The following is a 23,506-nucleotide window of genomic DNA, read 5'->3' on the forward strand; positions in this document are numbered from 1 at the left end:
AAACGAAAACTGCGATATTTTAGTAACTACTGAAGATAATTCACTCAAAATTGATATTTGCAATGAGTTTTAGACGAAAAATAAGAATATTACAAAATTTTGGCAAATGGGCGTAGCCACGCCCACTTATGGTTACATGTGTATATCTTGGTAACCGCTACACCAATTTCTTCCAAACTTGGCACAGTTGTTGGTCCTGGTACAGCATACCAACTGGCCGAAAATTTCTAAAATCGGACAATAACCACGCCCACATCCCATATAACGGTAATTTCGAGAAATACAAAATCTTCGATAAATCAGTAAATATTGAAGCTAATTTATTCAAAATTGATGATTGCAACAATTCTTTACCACGAAATACGTTTATGACAAAATTTTGGAAAATGGGTGTAGCACCGCCCACTTGTGATCACATATATGTATCTCGCTAACTGTTCAAGCAATTTGTACCAAGCTCGGTATAGTTATTGTGCTTGCCACATAAAAGCAAACCGTTGAAAATTGTTGAAATCGGACTAAAATTGAGGCCGCTTTTCATATAACGGTAAATTTCAGATATGCTTGAAATTTCAATATTTCGAAATTTAAGGACGCTAATTTACTTAAAATGTATACACCCCGGCTTATCATGTAGCGGTAGCTTTCGGAAAGGTGGAAAACATATATTTAATACTTGCGCCGGGTATTTAATGTTCGGCTCCGCCCGAACTTAGACTTTCTTACTTGGTTTTAAATTATTTGGTCTCGAAAATGTCAAATATTTTTAATTTCTTCTCACAAAACTCTAAATTCTTATATTAAAATCTATTTGCATGTGAAACCTTTTTCCATACAAAACAAGCAATTGAATAGCAGCTGTTGGAACGCAGCACAACCGCTGATTACAGAAAATTGCAACAATTTTCATTTTTTCCAATTTCAATTCTTTATTTTTTTTTGTATTTGACATGGCACCCTTTGATTTAGAAGAAAAAAATCCGAACAGTTTTTGACACTTTCGACACCAGAGCAACAACAAAATACAAGCAAATGTTGTTTTGCTCTAATGCTACTACCTGTTTGATATGCCTTGGTACCTATCAATTTTAGACAGCGCACAGAGTCGTACTGGGCCCTAAAACATGGCCAAAAATGTTTTTTTTTTTAATTAGTAATCTGCCCTGTTTTGTTACTTTAAAAAAAATTTTGGCACTACTTTCAAAAAAAAAATTAAACTCGCTAGCGCTACTCAAAACGCCGTGCGCTTATTCGAAAGTTACTGTTCGTCTACGAGTGTCGCGTGATTTTTCGAAACGCTCAGATATCATTATTTTTAAAGTCCTGTGGTTTCAAGCAGGGTTACCACTTTAGTAAATTACCAAAAGTCATAGAAAAAATTAGGGTTAGTGAAAAGGCAAATTTTTTTCATTTTGGAGGATTTGTTTTTTTTTTTTTTGAAAACAAATATGTAAAACGTTTCGTTTTCGGCCAGTTTATAAAAATCGCAATTGTTACATTAAAAAAAATAAAAAAACCGGCTGCAAAAATATTAAAAACAAAATCAACGGAAATTTTTAGCTGCACATTGTTGGTTATATTAAAATTCTAAAATTTCATAGTTAAAAGTTCGAATTTTAAACGAAAAATTTTGGAATTTTTCTGAATGTTGAAATGATGATACAGGCATAACAGATGTGAAGCAAAAGCTCTCCTCAATCAAATATCTACATTTACATTGTATGTAAGCAGAAATGGTTAGCTGCTCGGAAAACGAAAGCTATTCTTCCCATAGGCCAACTATCTGAGGAAGCTGCAGAACTGCGTAATAAGCATTTTAGATTAGACTACATCAGAAAGTTTTCGCGCATAACCTGCAACACAGGTGTGATGAATGGGCTTCTTTTGATTTCTGATCCCCTAATAATGGGCATGCGAAGCAACACAAAGAAAACAAAACAGCCCTTGTCATCTGAAGTTTAAAAATTATTGTGAGAAAGTGATATAAAGAATGTTAATCGAAGCTGGCAGTACTGATGAATAAATGCATTTATAACTTCATTAGACAAAATATTGCCAATGAATTTAATTTATTATTATTTTATATAATTATTTTTCATTATTATATAGGTACTATTTATTATTTAACTTACTCGTACTATGCAAACTTACTTCTTTGGAAAACAGTGACACGCGTATGTATGCATTATCTGGCTAGTTTGATTAAAATGCTTTTAGGCTATTAATAAAATGTTTAAGAGGTATACATTAATATAACTAAAGGCATCAACTAATTAATAACAATATTTTTTATATGTATGTATGTATATGGGTGTATTAATTTATAGGCACATATGTACATACATATGTGTATATGTACATTAACTATTCTCCCCATCCGTTACTACCTATATCGATGAAACGCCATCACACACTGATCACATGAACCAGGTGCGGATAATAAATTCTGATTCATATCATTAAAAATCCAACTTGTCAATCGCTTGAAAGATAATAAAGTGCAAATTTTTATTAATGCGAAATATTCACTACTGTGATTCGTTGGCGTGTAAAAATGTTTATTAAAATATTTAGGTATAACGTCTATCTAGAAACTAATTCCATTTAAGAGCGGAGAGCATCTCCATAATCTTTAAATCGAGTACATGTTTGGCCTCTAATCAGTGGATTTAATCCATCCTTATAAATTTTAGTCATAGCTGCCAGAGTTTTACTAGACGATAACGAAAGTATTTTTGCACGTACATATATAAGTATTGAGGCGCATGTACCCAGCAAACAATTAAGTGTGATATACACTTGAGAATGATTTGAAATCAAAGCCTTTCTCATATGTCAACCGTTTGAAAATGATTTTATATTGATTTTAAAATTACAGCTTTCAATAAAGAGAAGAGTTTGATCTCCATTTGAGAATATTGTTAACTCTCAAATCAATTTCAAATGTTATTTATCAATTGTACTTCAAATGTGGAAATAAAATTTAGGTAATTATCCCAAAATTGGTCAAAATTTTGGAAAGACGCGTCTGGGCCCCAATAACAAGAATCCGAAAGCGGAAACTAACTTTTTTTACCCGATCAAAAGTTATTAACAAAAAACTTTTCCACAATATCACTTTTTTTATTCACTTACTACACTCACACAAACGCACAAAATGCCCATATTTCACTATACATACAACAACAATACTTCATTTTAGTCATATATGTCAAAATATCGCAAAATATATCACTAAAAACTTATATATTTTATTAATTAAAATGTATACAATTTTGGTGTGCTCAACGCAAAATTCACCTGCTGATGTGCGCTATTGCCACTCAATCTGAATGGAATAAATATTGAATATGTTTACACGGAGTACAGACTGTTATGTGGGATAATTAATAGTGAAAATAACTAAACAGTTAAAAAATCTCATTATATATCGAAGTATCGATAGGATATCGCGCGATTTTTTATTACAAATTTTCATTATATATCGAAGTATCGATTTTTATTGAAAAAAGCGACGCAGGCGAAAATTTGTAATAAAAAATCGCGCGATTTTATAGAATTCAAAATTCTGAAACAAGGTTGCATTGCATTATAAACCACATTCTTTAAGGCACGCGGAAATAGTTGGTAGATGTAGACGTTGGGTAATTGTATTAATTCGGAGTGCTAGAGAGGGGCAATACCGCACATCAGCAGGTGAATTTTGCGTTGAGCACGCCAAAATTGTTTACATTATAATAAATAAAATATACAGTATCGGTCATATCTATAGCATGCCATTTCAAAGTGATATTGTGTGCCACTTATGTTTATTTATTTATTTTTAAGAATTTTCAATTAAAATTTAGTTCATTCTCAGACAAACCCCATATATACCCAAGTTTAACAATTTGTAGAAAACTTCAAAAAAGTGCAACAAAATTTCAAACTTTTTTCTCGGAAGTGTTAGAGTTTTTTTTAGTACACCGTTTTTTAGCCCCTGCAATTTTAGTCTGATAATGTGCAAATTTCAAGTGGCTACGAATTACCGTTAATTTTTTAGAATTTTTTTTGTCGCATTGGCTTCCATATAATGAATAAACTCAATTTATTTGTATATGGAAGAAAACCGCAACACCTTTGGCGAAAAAAATTCTAAAAAATCAACGGTCACCTTTAGCCACTTGAACCTTGCACATTATCAGACTAAAATTGATTGGGCTATAAAACTGTGTATTCAGAAAAATTCTAACACTTCCGAGAAAAAAGTTTGAAATTTATATGAAAATTTGTTGCACTTTTTTGTAGTATTCTACAAATTGTTAAACTTGGGTTTATATGGGTTTTGTTAGAGAAAAAACTATATTTTAATTGAAAATTCTTAAAAATAAATAAATAAACATAAGTGGCACACAATATCACTTTGAAATGGCGTGCTATAGATATGACCGATACTGTATAAGGTTTTAGCGATATATTTAGCGATATTTTGACATATGTGGCTAAAATGAAGTATTGTTGTTGTATGTATGGTGAAATATGGGCGATTTGTGCGTTTGTGTGTGTATTAGGTGATTAAAAAAAGGTGCTATTGCGAAAAAGTTTTTTCTTAATAACTTTTGATCGGGTAAAAAAAGTTAATTTCCGCTTTCGGATTCTTGTTACAGGGGTGCAGAGGCGTCTAATGGTACCCTATTTTGATCAATTTCAGGGGTTGAAAGCCCACCTACCAATGTTTATTATAGGAAATGTACATTTCATATTTATTTTTTCTTCGCGATGTACATATGTATGTACATAACAAACGAAACAATTAAGATAAAGTAATTTATAATAAATTCGTCTTGAAGGGTTGCAGCTTCTTCAAATTCATTATTTGTAGCCCTTTGTATTTGAAAATGTTTTTCTATTCATTGTTTTTTTTTCAATTGAACTTAATTTTATTCTTACAATTTTTGATTTAACTGCGCATTTTTTATATCGTTTGATACTTGAATCTTTCTTCGAATCAACCTCAAATGAATTTCAAATGTAAAAACCTCGTTTTCAATTTGAGAATCATTTGAGAAAAACATTTGATATCAAATTGAGAAATACATTTTTCTCAAACGTTTGAAACTGTGTTTGCTAGGTAGGTATTCTTATATTCAGACGAATCGAAAATCATGGAATTTTCCTATCAAATTTCGTCTGATATGTAGTACCCATGATATTTTTATCAAGGTGGTACCTATCGATTTATTTGAATATTTTAATTACTGAATATTTTTTCCCCCATTTACTTACGGTTCTCTCAGTACTGGTGCAATTTTGTAAATACAATCCAGGAACTGTTGATCCAAACACCAAACGCTTGGCTTCAGAGGCTGACTGTTAACGTTTAGTATACGAAATAGGATGCACATTATAACCGCAATGGCGGTGAGGAATGCAGTCGACATTTTGGCTATGAATTTGATCAAGTGTATGTGATCGAATGAGAATAGTGTAAAATCGGAGATGATCTGTATTAGTTCGTTTTTTGATTTTAGGATATCATCCAGGAATAGATGGAAACGCAGCAACAATTTCGGAAGCATGCACGAAGGGTACTTACGAAACTTTTTAATAAAAACAATAGATTTGCTATCAAGCAAAGCGCTTAAAGTAAAGTGGTGTGTTATAAAGATTTTAAAATTAATATCAAAGTATATGTAAATGTATTCACATAGTTTTCGCAATTGAATGAAACGTCGTGCTGCGTATCGCCGAAAATAAGTTCTTATTTTGAGTGCTTTTTCAGGTTTTTGTTTTATAGCAATTTTCAAGACGTGAATGAGCAACCGTCAACCCGGCAGATTTTCATTCAAGTTTATTTCTCCCCTTTTACGCCTCCACTTTTATCTTTACAGACTTGTTTTGCTATTTTTTCTTTGTTAACGCCTCCTCACGTTCTTCCACGGAGTCTTGTGCACTATCTATGTATGTAGTTAATACAATTGGTTCTATCTTCGACTTTGTTGCAGAAATTGCCAGCACTTCACTATTGTAGCATTCGTTTCGCTTTCAAAATTTAATTACGCTACTAATTTGCAACAGAACCAATGCACATATTCAAATTTTTTGTTTGATTTTTCTGCACTCAATTTTCTTTCCTGTCTGGATATTTAAGGCGTTTTTTTCACACGAATGAAGAAAAATTCAGCGAATGGAAAATTTGGAAAAATAGCCACTCGTATTTTCTCCTCGGTCTTATTTATGGTTCTTTATTTTCTATCTATGGCGTTATTTGCGCTTTTGTTTTGTTTCCAGAAATTTGAACACGTTATAAATCTACGGCCACGAAAATGCTTTGTAAACTCACAGTGAAATTTCTATCGGAACCACAAATTTTGATTGCTTTTACTACAAATTTGTGCACACATATATATATATTTATTTATATTTCTTTATATTTTTTCCGAGAATCCACTCACAACTGAACCGCTTGACTATTCTCAAATTTGTATCGCAATACTCCAATTTGACTAATAAGACGACTGAGGTTGCATTGTCGATTTTTGTTACGTTAATGCGCCATTCGCTTAGTCCCCTTTCAGATTGAAAGCAATTTTTTCGCATTCTCTTTTGTGTTTTCTATTTGCTTCCACACGCGTCAATTTTAATTGAATTCAAGTCCTTGGTTCTTTAAATGGGGATCAACGAAAAGATCAAAAGAGACAAGAAAACTTGAAACGAATTGACGGTACGGAGGTATCTGTACTCTTCCCCTCTCTTCTCACATCCTTCGCCTACGAACGAGCAGACTTGAAAGCAAGACTTGACGTGTCTGAAAGGGGACTTAATGAATTTAATTAGCAAATGTATGATTTTCTCTTGTTTACTTTGTTTTTAAGTACGAAAAATACCCAAATAAGTACTTACCTTCATACCAACATTCATCATACAAGTTTTTTTATAAAATTAGTTTCATTACATTTGCTTATGTTCCTATGATATTATTTTGCAAAACGTTGCATATTTATAAAATTAATCGTAACAAAATGCATCTCTGTGACGAATGAATTTGTCTAGCAAGAAGAAGAAATGTCAATTTATCGTCAGCTGTCAATTTACCATTCCTTTTTGCTCCTTATTTTTGACAAGCTGCAATTTGCATTTTGTTTATATTGGATAAAACATTATGGATTCAACAAATGAGTCGTCTTTACGCAATTTGTTACAAGCTCCTGCGCATAATAAAGTAAGTTAAAGTAAGAATATATACTTGATAAATAACCATAATAAACTGCCACACCAAAATTAGCAGCCAAATCCACATAGCACGCTACAACCGCAGCAGCCGGCCGTCACACCTTTTGTTGAACCCAAAGATGTACAGCATGAAGTAAAGCTGCAGTGAGTATATTCATATACAAAAACCATAATACCCAAATACCGGTGAATAATATTTCTTTCAATTTAATAGAAACGTGGTAGCCACAGTCTCAGTTGCTTGCGAATTGAATCTTCAGGATATAAATTTTCGCACTCGTAATTCTGAATATACGCCATCACGCTTTCATGGCGTTGTAATGCGCATGCGAGAACCACGCTGTACAGCGCTTATATTCCGCACCGGCAAAATAATTTGCACAGGAGCACGCAACGAAGGTGAAGCCAATTTGGGCGCTAGAAAATTTGCACGAATTCTACAAAAGCTCGGTTATCCCGTGAAGTTTGTAGATTTCAAACTACAAAATATTGTAGCCACTGTAGACTTAAGGTTCCCTATACGCCTGGAAAACTTAAATCAAATGCATGGTCAATTTAGCTCATACGAGCCTGAACTGTTTCCTGGCCTAATATATAGGATGGTTAATCCGCGGATGGTACTTTTAATATTCGTCAATGGTAAAATTGTATTTACCGGTGCCAAAGCGCGGAAGGATATAATGGATTGTCTAGATAAGATATATCCTACCTTACTTAGCTTCCGAAAGAATTAAGGCTGTTGCATGTAGTATTGTAAGGAATTATTTTTTACTGTGTCTCGTGTGCTACGTTAGCTATATGGCAATATTTATGGACATATGTTTACCTATCTTGTTTATTTGCATATTTATTGTAATGTAGTTAAAACCGATTTCGCTGTAAGGAGCGGACACGACTTTACAAAGGTTGAAGTTGTGCGCTTATATAATATGTAGAACATGATACAAATATTTAAATGCTTTTTTTATGAAATAGACTTAATAACTTTCAGTTCCGGAGAATTACTGAGGAAAATAAGAAAATCAATAAAATTGCTTTGAACAAATGTGTTTTTAAATTTTTGAAAATCTCATTTATGCACTTGGAACAAATTCGTTTACATTTCGTTGGCACGGCATCCCTACACTTGACCATTCATTTACACTACAGTGGCTCTGCAACGCAATGTTGTCACGTCAGCTGTCAAAATGGATAAAAGAAACAACACAACCACACACACCGTATAGAAAGAAAACGTATTTGGCAAATTTTATGCAGTTTTTTCAACGAAAAAAATATTGTGTTTTGCATCTTTATAAACAATAAAAACAGCAATTAAATTGTGATGCAGAGTATTAGAAGCTGCGTAAAGAAGTAATATTTGTTTTGTGCATTGTTTAAGCTTGAAAATTAAGACGTGAAAATGTCTTTCGTACGCACCTCGACGGGTGGTAATGAGTCGGTGCATAAATTTGTGGAGGCCCTACGTGCAGACTTTAAGACACTCTCCCTGGAAACGAAAAAGAAATATCCATTAATAAAAGAGGTGAGCTAATAATTTATCAAAAAAAGGTGTAATATGAGATTCCCACTACTACAAATATGCGTTTGTTTTTGTGGCGCAATGGGGTGGGGATGTCGAAAATTTGTGCCACTACTAGGTGCAGCGTGCGTGGGGGTGGCAGCAAGAGATATTCTTCATACAAAAATATCGCACACGATCTTTAAAAGTGACACAACTCAAAATTACACGTTTGTCAGAAAATGCGAAAAACTATTTCTTAGCACATGCTAAAAATATGGGCAATGGAAACTTTACCTTCGTTTTTTTTCAAGAAATTATTACAAAAATTCGCTCCAGCTTTTGCTGCAAAGTAAATAAAACATCTATGTACATTTTTAGCGCATAACTTCAAAAATGCAAAATTTGAGTTGTGTCTCTTTTGAAAATCGTGTGCGATATGTATTAAGTGTTAGTAGCTCATTGTTAGCCAAATGCAACCTGGTAAATATATTAATGAATGGTTATATTTTGCTAAAAATAACTAGGCAATTGTAAATTGAACGTTTATAATTTGTTCATATTTTGTTAATTTTTGTTTTTCAATTTTTACTTACAACGTCATTTTTACCGGAATTTTTCCAGTCATGCGAAGAGGCTATTTCGAAGCTAAGTGCTGCTAGCAATAATCAGCAAACATCCGTTTATTACACTGTGAACCAAATTCTATATCCACTTGTGCAAGGATGTGAAACCAAAGACCTGAAAATCATAAAGGTGAGTCATATTTTCAAGCCCGTACATACATTTGTATGTGTATACACAATTTTACTTAGAAGTTACTTTACCGGCAAAACCATTGCTACCTATCTTATCGTTGCTTTGATCGTGATTATGGTTGTCAATGTTTGTATTTTATATATTGCAGTATTGCCTCGGTATGATGCAGCGCCTTATCACCCAGCAGGTGGTTGACCAAAAAGGCGCACGCTATATAACAGATGCATTGTGGATGCTTATGGAAAACAACATCGAAGAGGTGAAGGTCTTACAAACGGTTACATTGCTGCTGACTACCAACACCGTAGTGCATGGCGAAACTTTGGCCAAATCCTTGGTCTTATGTTTTCGACTACATTATACAAAGAATTCGACGATTGTCAACACCGCGGGTGCTACGATTCGACAACTTGTTTCATTGGTATTTGAACGTGTCTATTTGGAGAAAGATTCAGTTGCGTCTATACAGGATGCGGCGCAGAATGCTAATAGAGAAATTGTGGATGGCGAAAACAGCGCGGCGGCCAATGCTGATATGCAAACCTTTGCAGCAGATGCATTTTTCCTCTTTCAAGTAAGCGTCTTTGAAGTACTATTTTGGATAAAATTAATATCAATAAAAAATTTATTTTTGTACCAGGACCTCGTACAGCTGGTGAATGCTGATCAGCCCTATTGGCTCATTGGCATGACAGAAATGACGCGCACTTTTGGCTTAGAATTACTCGAAGCAGTATTAACTAATTTCAGCGCAGTATTCCATGAGGTAACTCGGTTGGCATTCGAAGCATAAAAATCAAAATAAGTGCAAACTCATATATTTTTCTTACAGAATAACGATTTCCGTTTACTACTTAAGGAACGCGTTTGTGCGTTGGTTATAAAACTGTTCTCTCCAAACGTAAAACATCGTCAAGTGCCGCCGCCTAGCAATGGCAACACTGCGGTACCCAATGACAAACCCTACTTTCCGATCAGTATGCGTTTATTGCGCTTAGTAGCCATTCTTATACAAAAATACCACACAATATTGGTACGCGAGTCGTTTTTGATTTTTTTTTTTATTCTTTTTGCATAACTAATGATTTACTATTTCATTACCACGCACAGGTTACTGAGTGTGAAATTTTCCTATCATTGATCATCAAATTCCTTGATCCTGATAAGCCGCACTGGCAACGCGCTTTGGCTTTGGAGGTCATACATAAACTTGCCACAAAACCTAATTTAATTGCATTCTTTTGCAAGTCCTATGATCTGAAAAATCATGCAACCAATATTGTACACGATATGATCTCAGCATTGGGCACTTATGTGCGTTATTCGTTAATAAATGCGGCAGCTTGTAAGCACAATATATTTTTGAGCAATTTTTTTTTACGTTAATAATGGTTTCTCTTCGTAGTGCAAAACGGGCAGCTTCCAGCAGCCAATCAAAATAATCCTACCGCAGCGCATAATGCCGGCAATCAATGTGGATTTATGTTCCGTGGCGTTTACTTGTCGCTGATTGCCACGTTTCCGCCTGGTGTAGCGAAATCTGTTTAGTAAGTTAACAGTAAACTAATTATTAAAACACACTTCATCATTTACCCATTCGTTTTTTTTTAATTTATAGTTTGGAGATGCTAGACAAGCTGGAGGCACCTAACATACCCGACAGTTATGGTGTCTCTGTAGCTTATGCTATACTCTTGGACATAACACGCTCTATCGGCGGCGTTATACAGCGTACGCCAGAAATGGTTAGTTAAATACTAAGAAAAGCCCAACAGCTTTTAATGAGATGACAAAAATTTCTAATTTGTTGCAGCAACAGCCAACACACAACTCTGCCATCATAACTGAGGAGGAGCACAAGCCGCTATGCTTGCAATTGATCAACTCCAGTTGGGCCGGTTTGCTCTCAGCATTCGTACCGTTAGTAGATGCCTCAATCGATGAGACTACAACGGATAATATTTTAAAAGCTATGCAGAATTATGCAGCACTTTGTGGCATGCTGGAATTGCTGGGCCCACGTGACGCTTTTATAATGGCCATTTGTCGTGCTTCCTTCCCACCACACTATGCAGCGGCAATATTTGCAAACAATGTGCATATGGAAGCAGACTTGCGGGGTATTTAAGAGTTTGTAAAATTTTATATTAAGCGCGTATAAAAATTGATGTTCCCGCAGGTCATGCACGCAGCAACAGTCAAGATTTGAATAACCAATTTATAAATACTTGCAATGAGGGAGACTTCCGCCAGCAAATTGTTGCCGTGGGTACACCATTGCCAAGCGCTTCGCTACCACACAGCATAATGCAAGCACCAGTCATGTTGACTACTAAAAATCTACAATGTATGCGTGCTATTTTGTTTTTGGCGCGCAGTAATGGCAGCATACTGGGCACTTCCTGGCATAATGTGCTACAGACACTGCAACACTTGGTATGGATTTTGGGTTTGAAACCATCGACTGGCGGTAGTTTGCAAGTGAGTATCTTCTAAGTTATGCACTGAGTGACGGCATGCAAATAAATATTTAATTTTGTTAAATGTAGGCTTTTCCAAAACCTGCTGTCGAAGCAAATGTGGGCATACAAACTGCAGTCATGGCCGATTTGCCAGTGCTGTCACAAATGTTGAGTCAACTTTTTGAATCCAGCCAGTATTTGGACGATGTTGCACTACATCATCTCATCGATGCTTTATGTAAATTGTCGCATGAAGCTATGGAACTCGCCTATGCGAATAGGGTAAGTAGTATTTACCCCTCTATTCTAACAGAGTCACAAAACTTAGCTCATCACTGTTATGATTTCTAGTGCGCCGCAAAATGAGCCACAAAAATTCGATTTTAAATGCTAGAAAAATACAAAAAAAAACTTAAAATTTCGTGCTTTAGCAGCATATTGATTGCAGCGGCAAAGTTTGAGGCTCAGTAGAAATCACAGCAGTGATAAGCTAAGGCGTGTGACTTTGTTATAATACGGCTGATAGTGTAAAATAAAAAAATGACAAAAAAAATCCATAATTTTATTAAAATCTTCACCGTTGCTAGGAACCCTCCTTATTCGCTGTCGCTAAACTACTTGAGACCGGTCTTGTGAATATGCCACGCATTGAAGTACTATGGCGTCCACTTACCAATCACTTGCTTGAGGTTTGCCAGCATCGTCACATACGCATGCGTGAATGGGGCGTAGAAGCAATTACTTATTTGGTAAAATCAGCACTGCAGTTCAAACACACAGTGCCGCTAAAGGAAAATATGGAATTACAAACAATGTTGCTTAGTCCGCTCTCCGAATTGTCGACTGTAATGCACGCAGATGTGCGTCAAAGGCAACTCGATTGCGTTCTGCAGATACTCAATGGCGCAGGTGAAATATTATCATTCGGTTGGCCGGCTATAATCGAGATCATTGGCGCAGTAAATGAGCATCATGGGTAAAATGGCGTGCTTTGTTTGGTATTATTTTCAAAGAAATATTTATACATTTGCATTTCATAATTTTAGTGAGCCGCTAATACGTACCGCATTCCAGTGTCTTCAGTTGGTAATCACGGATTTTTTGACTGTAATGCCTTGGCGTTGCCTACCGCTTTGCATAGGCACTGCCGCAAAATTCGGTTCGCAAACGCAAGAGTTGAATATTTCCCTAACAGCAATTGGTTTAATGGTGTGTTGAACACTGTATTACAAAGAATATGAGCTAAAACTATAATTTTACTTTACAGTGGAACATTTCTGACTTCTTTAATCAAAACCAAGAGAAATTAATGTCGACGCAGGTTGATGATGGCGCTATATTACCTGATTTTCCAGGAACTGTAAAAATGCCTCAATTCGACAAACTTTGGATGTGCTTGTATGCTAAATTAGGTGATCTGTGTGTGGATTTACGTCCAGCGGTACGCAAATCTGCTGGTCAAACGCTCTTCTCCACAATCTCAGCGCATGGCAGTTTGTTGAATCCGCCCACATGGCAGGCGCTCGTTTGGCAAGTTCTATTTCCACTACTGGATAATGTGCGTGCGCTTTCCAGTTCGGCAAGCAATGAAAAGGTGGATGCCAGCGGCAATATATTGATACATCATTCACGAAATACAGCACAAAAGCAATGGGCGGAGACACAAGTTCTTACACTTTCGGGGGTGTGCAGGGTAATGCATAGCAGAAGTGTTGGAAGATTTGACATGAATATATGTTTACACATTTATTTTTGTAAAGTAGGTTTTCAATACTAAGCGGGATTTGTTGCAAATGCTGGGGGATTTTGAACGTGCTTGGTCCCTTGTTTTGGAATTCATACAAAATGCTGCCTTGAGTAAAAATGGTGAAGTCTCGCTGGCCGCACTAAAATCGCTTCAAGAAATTATGTATCACAATGCAGACAAATTGTCGCCGTCGCCACTTACTGACGAGGAGACAGCTCGCGATAATGATGAGGAAATTTGGACGGTTAGTTGAGTTTAGCGGAAAGTTTGGCAGCTTTTCAAAACTCTTATTACTTCTTTGTATGTAGATTGCATGGAATATTTGGCTGAATATCGGCATTGAAAGCACAAAGATCACAACGAAAAACAACGATGCCCAAGAGGAGTTTTATGTGCCTAGTCAGGCATTTTTAACAGCGCTAATACAAATTTTCCCAGCCATTTTCCAGCACATACAACAAAGGTGAGAAGTTGCGCTTTAAAATTTAAGCCATAAAATTTCAGTGAGTTTAATTTCTAAAAAAAAAAATCATGCAGATTTACCTTACCTGACTTTGAAAAGTTTTGCATTGTGCTAACGAATGCGGTCTGCATACCCGTGCAAACTGATGCCGTTCCCTATATAATGTCCTCTGTGTCGGATTCATTGCTAACGCCATTACACGATGGCATACTCGATTGTATGGATCTCATACAAAAGGTACTTGATTGTATTTAGTTACAGTCCAACTATAAGAAAATTATTTTATGACATTCTTATGTAGGAAGCCACCAAAGACGACTCTAATTTGAAACATATGATTCCTGTTATATTCCGGCAATTACTGGTTTTTAGTAAGTTTGCTTGCGCCCCACCTGCATATGCCGGCGTCGAGCACAAGTATGTCAAAACTGCGAACCATTACACAAACAATGCTTCCGTGGAAATGGTCAGCATGAATTTTATACCTTTTGGCGAGAAATCGATTTCCATATGCGTGAAATTATATCAGTGTACCGCCATGGAGGATTGTGTTATGCAGGAAAATATTTTACATGAAATCATCAAGGTGCGTTTCGTTATGGCGCAGAAAAGAAAACGCTTATACACATACTAATACTGTTTTTTCATTCATTTCAAAAGGCACTCCGCACTCCCCTTGCCATGAAGTACAAGTGTCTTTCGTCCAGCACATGGAAATTAGCTATATCTAGCTTGATTACAGTCCTACTCACGGGTTTGAAGGTGGCACGTGCTAAACCTAATTATTTTACAGGCATGTGGGATGATTTGGCTGACACACTCGATAAATTTTTATTTCCCGCGAGGTGAGTCATTCATCAAACGTAGACACATCTTTCCGCTCTATCAATTCAAAACAATTACTTTTCATTCGTAGCATTTGTACTATAGAAGATCGTGGCCTTGAAGAAATAGTGCTGGACGAAACAATTGATTGTCAGGTCATTGAACTGTTGCGTGACGAAGTTTTACCGCACGCACACGAAATGCCACATCAGTTCATTATGCAAATTGTTGTGCTACTCAATAAGGGCTCCATACATTCCGCATCTGACTCGAATATTTGTTATGAATCTGATTGGAAATTACGTGAAATTTTTGCAAAGACATGCTTTGAAACGCTGCTACAGTTTTCGCTGCTGGACGATACATGCAATAATAATCGTTTATCGGCAACAGCTGCGGGGGTGAATGCATCATTGAATTCGAATGTTTTCACAAATATGACAGGTGGTGGTGGGAAGGATTTCGCTGGACGCTTGGCGGTTACTGCTTTGCTACATCGATTCCAAGAAGTTTTGAAGCGTTTCAATGACGACGAACGGCAGAGTGGAAAGTGTCCATTGCCTCGGTAAGTAAATTGTAAAGTTTTGTATTACTTTTATGTCTATGAAGGAGTACACACATTTTTGAAGAGAAACTTCTTTAGCAGGGCATTTAATTAAAATATCGCTACGGATATTGTGTGACACTTGCGATGTAACGGAAGTGTATCCATTTTCCATTTTTTTGTTGTTGTTGTTATAACAGCATACAAATTCCCCAAACTTGCAATTTTTCTATCGCCGCTTTCAATAATGTTGACAGTGAATTATAGAAAATTTGATACGCAGAAGTTTAAGGTTAAGACCAATGGTGATTTCGTTTCTCCCAAAAAACGTCTGGCCCTTTACATAACCAGCACGACATAAATCCACATTTCCAACTTCGTACAAAAATTCAAAAAACTTTAGCAATTGCGCCCAAAAATTTCAACCTTTTTTTAGGTACGCAGTTTTATAGCCCATTAAAGTTTAGTGGGTTAAAGGGGAAATTTCAAGACAATATGAAATCGCGCTATTTTTTTAATTTTTTTTTTTGCGACAGTGTTGTTCATTTTCTGCCATATAAAGTATGCTCGACAATTTATTTTATAAGGAAGCAAATGCCTAGCATCGTCAGCAAAAAAAAAATATTAAAAATCAACGCAATTTTATATCGTCTAGAAATTTCCACTTTAACCTACTAAAATTTAATGGGCTATAAAACTGCGTATCTACAAAAAGTAAGACATTTTGGGTGTAATTGTTAAAGTTTTTTGAATTTTCGAACGAAGTTTGAAATGCGGATTTATGTGGTGCAGGTTATGTAAAGGGTCAGACTTTTATAAAAACATAAAATAAACAAAAGAAAAAATAGCAAAAACTTGTCCAAATTTCGCTTAACTTAATCAACTGAAAACAAGGGCATATAAAAAGGTGGCAGCCCTATTCACAAAAATAAACCCTACTCTCCGATCTGTTGGCTAAGCCTCTTCGTTTGACACCTCATATTTGAAAATCGGGCGAAAGGTGTAAATATCATAATTTTATAAGCAGGTGGCAACCCTACTAAAAAGTATAACCTTACTGCACATCTAGAGGCCAAGACCTTTCATTTTTGAAAATCGAATGAACGGTACAAATCTTATCCAATTAACAAAATTGACTTCGCATAGAATAGTATCTCTAGCCATATCAACTTTCCGCGAATGTTTGACGCAGCATTTATATTCACTTATGAACGAGATTGATAGCAGTACAATTGAATAGTTTTCGATAAGAAAAATATTTTTAAAATACAAACTAATTATATGAATAAGTTATTTTTCTCATAATTATTTGTGATATCACTTGGTGACGCATTCAAAAACAAGAGTATCTCCTCCAAACACCCATCATTGATCCAAAAACAATGTAATAGATATAGCACAGACGTAGCTTTAAAATTATAAAATTTTCATTTCAACAATCAACGTACCAAAACCGAAAACTTCAGCAAAACAACATTTCAGCATGCTGCATTTAAATCTATTTTGGTATATTTAAAGGTAAATTATGGTACAAACGAAAAATGTCATACGGCAACCATAGTCAGCACACACTAAAGTAAACAAACTGGAGATTAATAGTAAATTAGCGAAAAATAAGCACAAAAAACGTTGTGCATATTAAATTTACTCACTTTTTCGTTGTATACTAGCATTAATAATAAAATTTGCAATAAATAACTCCAAAAGGCCATATTTTCTTTTGTTTATTTACAAACATGTGTTTGTGATCAGCTGATTTTCTAACTTGCAAGTTTTAGCTGGGAAAAATTTTTCCAGCAGAAATTTGCAGCTCTCTTTCACATTTTGCTCTCTCAATTTCCCCTACTTTGCAAGTTTTTTGGGTACGAGAACGCAAAACCAGTAAAAGTTTTCTAAAACTTTAGATAGTTGGGCGTACGAGTACACTCCTAATGGCTTTGTTTCTTTTCTTTTCTAACAGATAATTATCAGGAAGAAGAATAATGGGAAAATTGAGAGAATTACGCTCAAAGAGAGCGAAATAAAGAAATAGTAAAGAAACGCAAAACTAGCAGAAACTAGCAAGTAAACAGCTGATCGATGTATTAGACTATTGAAAATATTTGGCGCGAATTTTTGTTCATCCATTTTGACAGCTGCTAGGTTCTGCTAGTAAAAATTTTACTAGCAGAAATTAGGAGGAAAGCGAAAAAAATAAGAGCGTAAGAACGAGGGAGAGCTGCTAGTTTCTGCTAGTTTTTTGGGTTAAGAAACGCTTTCCAGCAGAAATTAGTGATAATTTGCGATAATTATCTGTTAAGAAACAAAGCTAATATTTCTAAAATTACTACACATTACATTACATATTTTACAGCACGATCTGGACATCAAAATATCAAAACTACTAAAAAATTCGCAGTTGTCGCCATACGCAACACAAATTATTGTTCAATAACACAACCATGAGCAAAATATCAAAATGATTTTGATTTTAGTACAATAACTGTGCAATTTAGTAGTAAACAACCCCACACACCACACAATCGACCGACGCAATGTTTTTGTATGGTTTAGGGGTCCTATAACAGCGGCCCGCTTCTGCTTAATTTTTAAATTTCGAAACTTCCTAACCACCTCAGGTTGACGATTGTTCAACATTAGCGTCCTGCAATGGAATTGATGATCTTTGCTCAAAAGTAAACGGCTTTATCTTCGAATTTTCTCTCTTTTTCCTTTCCAAATCTTCGGCAAGCATTTTTACTATCTTGACGAAAGAGGTCAGACTACAGCTGGGAATTTACATCGATTTCTACAGTGAACGAATTTCGAGAGTGAACAACCCAAAAATTCTTTGGCTCACCTTTCATAGTGTGCTCTTTTTCTCAGCGCACCCAACCGCGATTTCAAAAAAAGTAAACAGCCGCAACAAAGCCCAAATATGATCATCCTAACTTTCACTTACTGAAATTTAACGAAATACACCGGAAGACCATTGCCACCCTCACTAGCTCGCGTGCCGTCAATGTCATCATCGGAGTTCAATCCCCATCATTTGAAGAAGAAGGACTTTCAGTTGCCAAGAGAGACCCTGACTCTGGCACAATTACGTCCTGGACCAGACCAGACCCCGACGTGACCAACGTATGTTCGGTATGTGAAAGTTCTACCCATGATATCAACGAACTCAATAAACACCCCTCTGCCTTTTGTCCGAACCCGCTGATAGAGTACGTTTCCCTGACTTACTTTAAGTACTACAACAGCCGCAATGGCAGAGTGAGGAAAGCAGTGGCGTGTTGTACGAGAGATCCAAAGTTCGAATCCTCGATCAGCGGAATGTTTTTAAATTTTAGCCGATTTCGAAAAAATGAGGAGGTTATCAATTCGTCGGAATATTTTTTTATGTATGTTACCGATTAACTTTGGACCACGTTAACCGATTTCCATATTTCATTTTTTTTAAGGAAAGGTGGTACTTCAGAGGTGGTCCCATACTATTTTGATGTATGTAGATCCAATCATTGGATTATGAAGAAATTAACGGTTCGCTTAAATTTTTATATGAGAATTGAAGTTGGTTTTTGTTTTTTGCTTAAAAACTAGTTGTTTTAATATAATTTTGTTTTTTTAGCTAAATTTTTAGTTTTCATTGTTTAAAAAGAAATATTTTAAAAAACATTTAATTTTTAAAAACTTTTATGTAATTTTTCTTTTTTTAATGAAATTTTCTTTTAATTTTTAAACCTAATTGTTTTAAAAAGAAAACTATGTTTTTTACTTGACTTAAAATTTAGAAACAAATGATTTTTATTTATTTATTTTTCTATAGAATAAATTTTAAAATTTTAAAGTTTCAAAAATAATTTGTTTTTAATTTTACTTCATTTTTAGGAACATATTTTTCTTTCTTTTTTGATTTAATTTTTAGATTTAATTGTTTAAAAAAGAAATTTTTTTTCAATTAATTTTAGAAATTTGTTGTATTTATTTTTCCTCTTTTGATTAAATTGTATTCTTATTTATAGTCTTTTTTGTTTTAAAAAGAAAAATTTGATTTTTAGGGATTTGATTTCTAAAAGACAAGCAGAATAACGTTAAGACCTCCTCGTTAACTGATAATGCAATTAGTCTTTCGAAAGACAGAAAAGAGCTTTCAATATAATTCCAAAGACAGTTGTCAGAATTACCCTGCTAGTAAAAACCCAAAAAGTTAAAGAAAGGTGGCGTCTTAAGCCGAGCGCTTTATAAATAAATTTTCAAAATATAATTCAACACCGAAATTTTGAAACTCTGTTGCATCTGTGTGTAATGTGTTTGTTGTTTAATCTTTCAGATTCCGCCTTTCAGAAATTTCCTTCGTACTTAAGGCCATCGCCACTCTGGTTGTATCCATGAAAAAGGCGCCACCAACAAAAGGTATGCCATTTCAATTACGAACGATTTTTTTTTTTTTTAATTTTAAGTATTCCAACAAACGCATTTGCTTTCCTTATTCTTAACTAGTAAATAAGCCAGCTTGGGATCAGCTAATTGGTTTATATCCCTATCTGGTTGATTGCACTACGACCACATCGCCCGAGGTGTCGCGTTCATTGCGTGAAGCGCTGCTACAATACACAGATCTACTACAACCACCAAAGTGTCTAAATACCGAAGCTGCAAATACTGCGAAGCTACAAAATACAACAACGCAATCAAATGGACAAGAGTAAAAATAAAGTTCAATTGAAGGCAGAGGCAGAGGAAGAGGAAGAGACAAATTTTGCAGCCGGCGATGAAATTCGTCAGAACCAATGACCTTTATGGGACTTTTACAATGACACGCAATGCAAGCGAAGCGAATAAACATAAAAGTTTGATATTTATTTTGAGCATAGTAATAGTTACGCTAACTATACAATACAAATATACATACATACATACATAAAAATAGACATACAGACATACATACGTATTATATAAACTATAATAAATTATCTATTCGATTACATTCTAATTTGTTATCAAATGCACACGCACGCTTTTCAAATTCAAGTATGTATATTTTTGCTACATATATACAAGTATGTATGTGGTGTATTTAAGTACGTACGTATCGACCAATGTAACGCCTAATGCGAAAAAAGCAAAAGTGTACCTTTAAAATAAAAGCACAGCTAGACGAGAAAAAGAAACAGGCAATTTCAAATTGCTAGCGGTGCATATAACTTTTATACACACTCGTTTTCTACATACATATGTATTTATTATTTGATTTTTTGGCAAGTCTAATTTTTTTCGTTGATATTTTATTTATTTATTTTTATTTATTTTTTATTTTTTTGTAATATAAATTTTTATTGAATACAATACTTTTTTGTTTACACACTTTGTATATGGGGCATTTCATGTTACCGCGGCCACCTCTGTGCGCGACCTCTAAGGATTTGGATGAAAGTTGAAGAGATTGTAAATAAACCTAATGAGTAATGATTTGAGGCCTTTTGTAAAGTTAATATGATTTATTCATATTGTTTTTGTTTTTAACACACCTTTCCTCTTTCAAAAATATACAATTTCATAAAATTTCAATGTCTATTTATCATATTGCTCGAGCGTTAGACGATCTAGAGTCCATACGCCTAAGTAGCCCATTACGCCTATTTGGGTACTTAAAGTTGACATTATAGACAATGTTTTTATGTAAAAATTTTTTTTAATGCCATAATCAAAAAAAAAATATCAAAAAGAAAAATGTTTACTTAATTTTTGTTTGTTTTTTATACGTTGCACATTAATGTAAAAAATGTATAATTAAAGCCCATAACAAGACGGAAGAAATAAATTTTTTTTTTTCATTAAGTTTCGTTGAAAGGTTTCCAAGATACAGCGGTTTAAAGAAAGGTATGTATGACGTTTTCTTAAAATTTATGTACCGTGTAATTAGGCAACCCTACGTCATATCGGCAAAATATGCTGCACGTATATTCACATCACCTAGACCTTCGATCTCTTCAACTTTCATCCAAATCCTTAGAGGTCGCGCACAGAGGTGGCCACGGTGACATGAAATGCCTCATATTTTAACTTGTCTTAAAACGTATTATATAGCATTGAATTGAAAAAAGCATTAAAATTTAAAATACAAAATGCAAGTTATTACCTATGAAATATTAATTATACAACTAACTAAATTTAGAGATCTTTGTAGTGAACGTTTTTAATAAGATTAAATCGATACAAAAAAAAACAAATATTGATACTAGTAATAATACATACATACATATATACATATACACGATATCTTGTCCTATTGTACTTTCAGCCATTGATAAAGTAATAAAACAAAGTTTTAGGCATAGAAAAACAAAAGCAAAGAAAATACGAATTTATTGAAGCCGACCTTTCTTATGCAACACACCGATTTTTCGTCATTGGTTAGTATGCACTATCTTTGGGTGTACTTTCTGTTGGCAACTGATTTTTTAACGCAATCCAGTACACTGAGCAACCTACGCAAGCACGCAGCAATGACGACATCAGACAGTCGGGTCTACGTAACCGGAACGACCCAGATTTATAATTGGCCAAGAACTGTCACTCCAGCAACACTCACCAAAAACTCTTTGGGGAGCTTGTATGCTGCTACAACAACAACAACAGCAACAACATCAGAACAGTGTTGTAGATAAAGTAAAGACGTCATTATGAGATGGAAAGTTTAATATTACGCAAATTTTGGCCGGTTGTATTAAATTTGAATTGTTGATACTCAAGTACCTGATAGCCATTGAATTAAGTATGTGCTAAATGTCAGTAAGTCTGTATCCAAGAATATCTTGGGTGAATAATACGCTTGTATGTATGAATGTACATTAGGGTGGGTCAAAAAAAGCAAGTTTTTTTTCGGATCCGACACACGAAAACTAGTTCCTAGGTGCCTCTAGAGAGTACTTACCAAATCTGAGCTTTTAATATTAACGGGAAGATTATGCTCATCATAGTTTTCCATTTTCAATTTAGTCTCATATAAAAATGGTCATATTTTATCACCATCGTCAATATTTATAGGAAATTGGACGCTCTACAAAAATGATTTCATATATTCTTTTCATTAATCTAACCATTTAAAAGATATTCAAGGTCAAAAATTGAAGTATTTTAAGGAAAATAACTTTTTGTTTTGAATTTTGTAACTTACTAAAAAATAATTATTGTCAAATGAGTTTCAATTATTTCTATAGGAAATTAAACGCTCTACAAAAAAAGGTGCTAATCGGAGTTAATCGATTACTCTAACCATTTAGAAGATATTCGCAGTAGAATCCCAATGCCTGATTTTAATAGTTTTTCAATAAATATTTTCAATTTATCCATTCAATTTATTAATTTTGACAATATTCATGAGAATTTGAGTTTATCAATTAAATTTTCAATCAAGTCAATTTTTATAACTTAAACTAAAAGAAAAAATATATTTTTGTATCAATACTGTATTGAATTATAAAATTTCATATGGCGAAATAGAATTTTTTTTCTGCTGATATGTTTGATGATATTTCTTAAATAAAAAACTTCTTTTTCTGAAATAGATCATAAATTATCTCAAAATTCATAAATTAAATGGATAAATTGGAAATATTTATCAAAAAACTATTAAAATCAGTAGGCATTGGAGTTCTACTGCGAATATCTTTTAAATGGTTAGAGTAATCGATTAACAACACGAGACCTTTTTTATAGAGCGTTTAATTCCCTATAGAAATAATTGAAACTCATTTGACGATAATTATTTTTTAGTAAGTTACAAAATTCAAAACAAAAAGTTATTTTCCTTAAAATACTTCAATCATTGACCTTGAATATCTTTTAAATGGTTAGATTAATGAAAAGAGTATATGGGACCATTTTTGTAGAGCGTTCAATTTTCTATAAATATTGACGATGCAACTGGTTTAACGATCTATTGGTGATAAGATATGACCATTTTTATATGAGACCAAATTTAAAATGGAAAATGGAATATGCTCATCTA

At 34.3% G+C, this 23,506-nt stretch overlaps 3 protein-coding genes across 7 annotated transcripts in view; 2 read left to right on the forward strand and 1 right to left on the reverse strand.

The window, feature by feature from the left end:
• The window catches only part of LOC118740572 (abhydrolase domain-containing protein 2), a 36,014-nt gene extending 29,545 nt beyond the window's left edge, over nucleotides 1–6,469 (reverse strand). The window contains exons 1-2 of one of the 3 annotated variants that reach the window (XM_036472165.1): nucleotides 6,323–6,469; nucleotides 5,266–5,425 (exon numbers count right to left, since the gene is read on the reverse strand). In XM_036472165.1, the coding sequence (XP_036328058.1) occupies nucleotides 5,266–5,420 (155 nt within the window). In that variant the 5' untranslated portion in view covers nucleotides 5,421–5,425; nucleotides 6,323–6,469. Of the gene's footprint in view, nucleotides 1–5,265 lie in introns of all 3 variants that reach the window. The other 2 variants (XM_036472164.1, XM_036472163.1) reach the window with 2 other exon arrangements.
• A 602-nt stretch (nucleotides 6,470–7,071) lies between these two features.
• On the forward strand, nucleotides 7,072–8,257 carry LOC118740575 (TBP-related factor). Of its 2 annotated transcripts, none has more exons than XM_036472171.1 (3): nucleotides 7,072–7,201; nucleotides 7,268–7,356; nucleotides 7,427–8,257. In XM_036472171.1, the coding sequence occupies exons 1-3, from the start codon at nucleotides 7,142–7,144 to the stop codon at nucleotides 7,944–7,946; spliced, it is 669 nt and encodes a 222-aa protein (XP_036328064.1). In that variant the 5' UTR covers nucleotides 7,072–7,141; the 3' UTR covers nucleotides 7,947–8,257. The 2 variants fall into 2 exon arrangements, with proteins under 2 accessions (XP_036328064.1, XP_036328062.1); XM_036472169.1 differs by having other exon boundaries at nucleotides 7,265–7,356; nucleotides 7,427–8,154.
• Nucleotides 8,258–8,614: 357 nt separating this feature from the next.
• On the forward strand, nucleotides 8,615–20,790 carry LOC118740574 (protein MON2 homolog). Of its 2 annotated transcripts, none has more exons than XM_036472167.1 (22): nucleotides 8,615–8,737; nucleotides 9,338–9,469; nucleotides 9,621–10,046; nucleotides 10,113–10,238; nucleotides 10,305–10,505; nucleotides 10,583–10,817; nucleotides 10,878–11,019; nucleotides 11,091–11,217; nucleotides 11,286–11,592; nucleotides 11,652–11,953; nucleotides 12,022–12,216; nucleotides 12,522–12,910; nucleotides 12,981–13,143; nucleotides 13,202–13,627; nucleotides 13,698–13,925; nucleotides 13,990–14,144; nucleotides 14,219–14,381; nucleotides 14,446–14,730; nucleotides 14,805–14,989; nucleotides 15,061–15,534; nucleotides 19,826–19,908; nucleotides 19,996–20,790. In XM_036472167.1, the coding sequence occupies exons 1-22, from the start codon at nucleotides 8,615–8,617 to the stop codon at nucleotides 20,202–20,204; spliced, it is 5,076 nt and encodes a 1,691-aa protein (XP_036328060.1). In that variant the 3' UTR covers nucleotides 20,205–20,790. The 2 variants fall into 2 exon arrangements, with proteins under 2 accessions (XP_036328060.1, XP_036328061.1); XM_036472168.1 differs by lacking the exon at nucleotides 8,615–8,737 and adding an exon at nucleotides 9,163–9,196.
• The last annotated feature ends 2,716 nt before the right edge of the window (nucleotides 20,791–23,506 follow it).

Source organism: Rhagoletis pomonella, unplaced genomic scaffold (assembly GCF_013731165.1).
Source record: "Rhagoletis pomonella isolate Grant_MI unplaced genomic scaffold, Rhpom_1.0 Rhpom_scaffold_00006, whole genome shotgun sequence".
Taxonomy (NCBI): Eukaryota; Metazoa; Arthropoda; class Insecta; order Diptera; family Tephritidae; genus Rhagoletis; species Rhagoletis pomonella.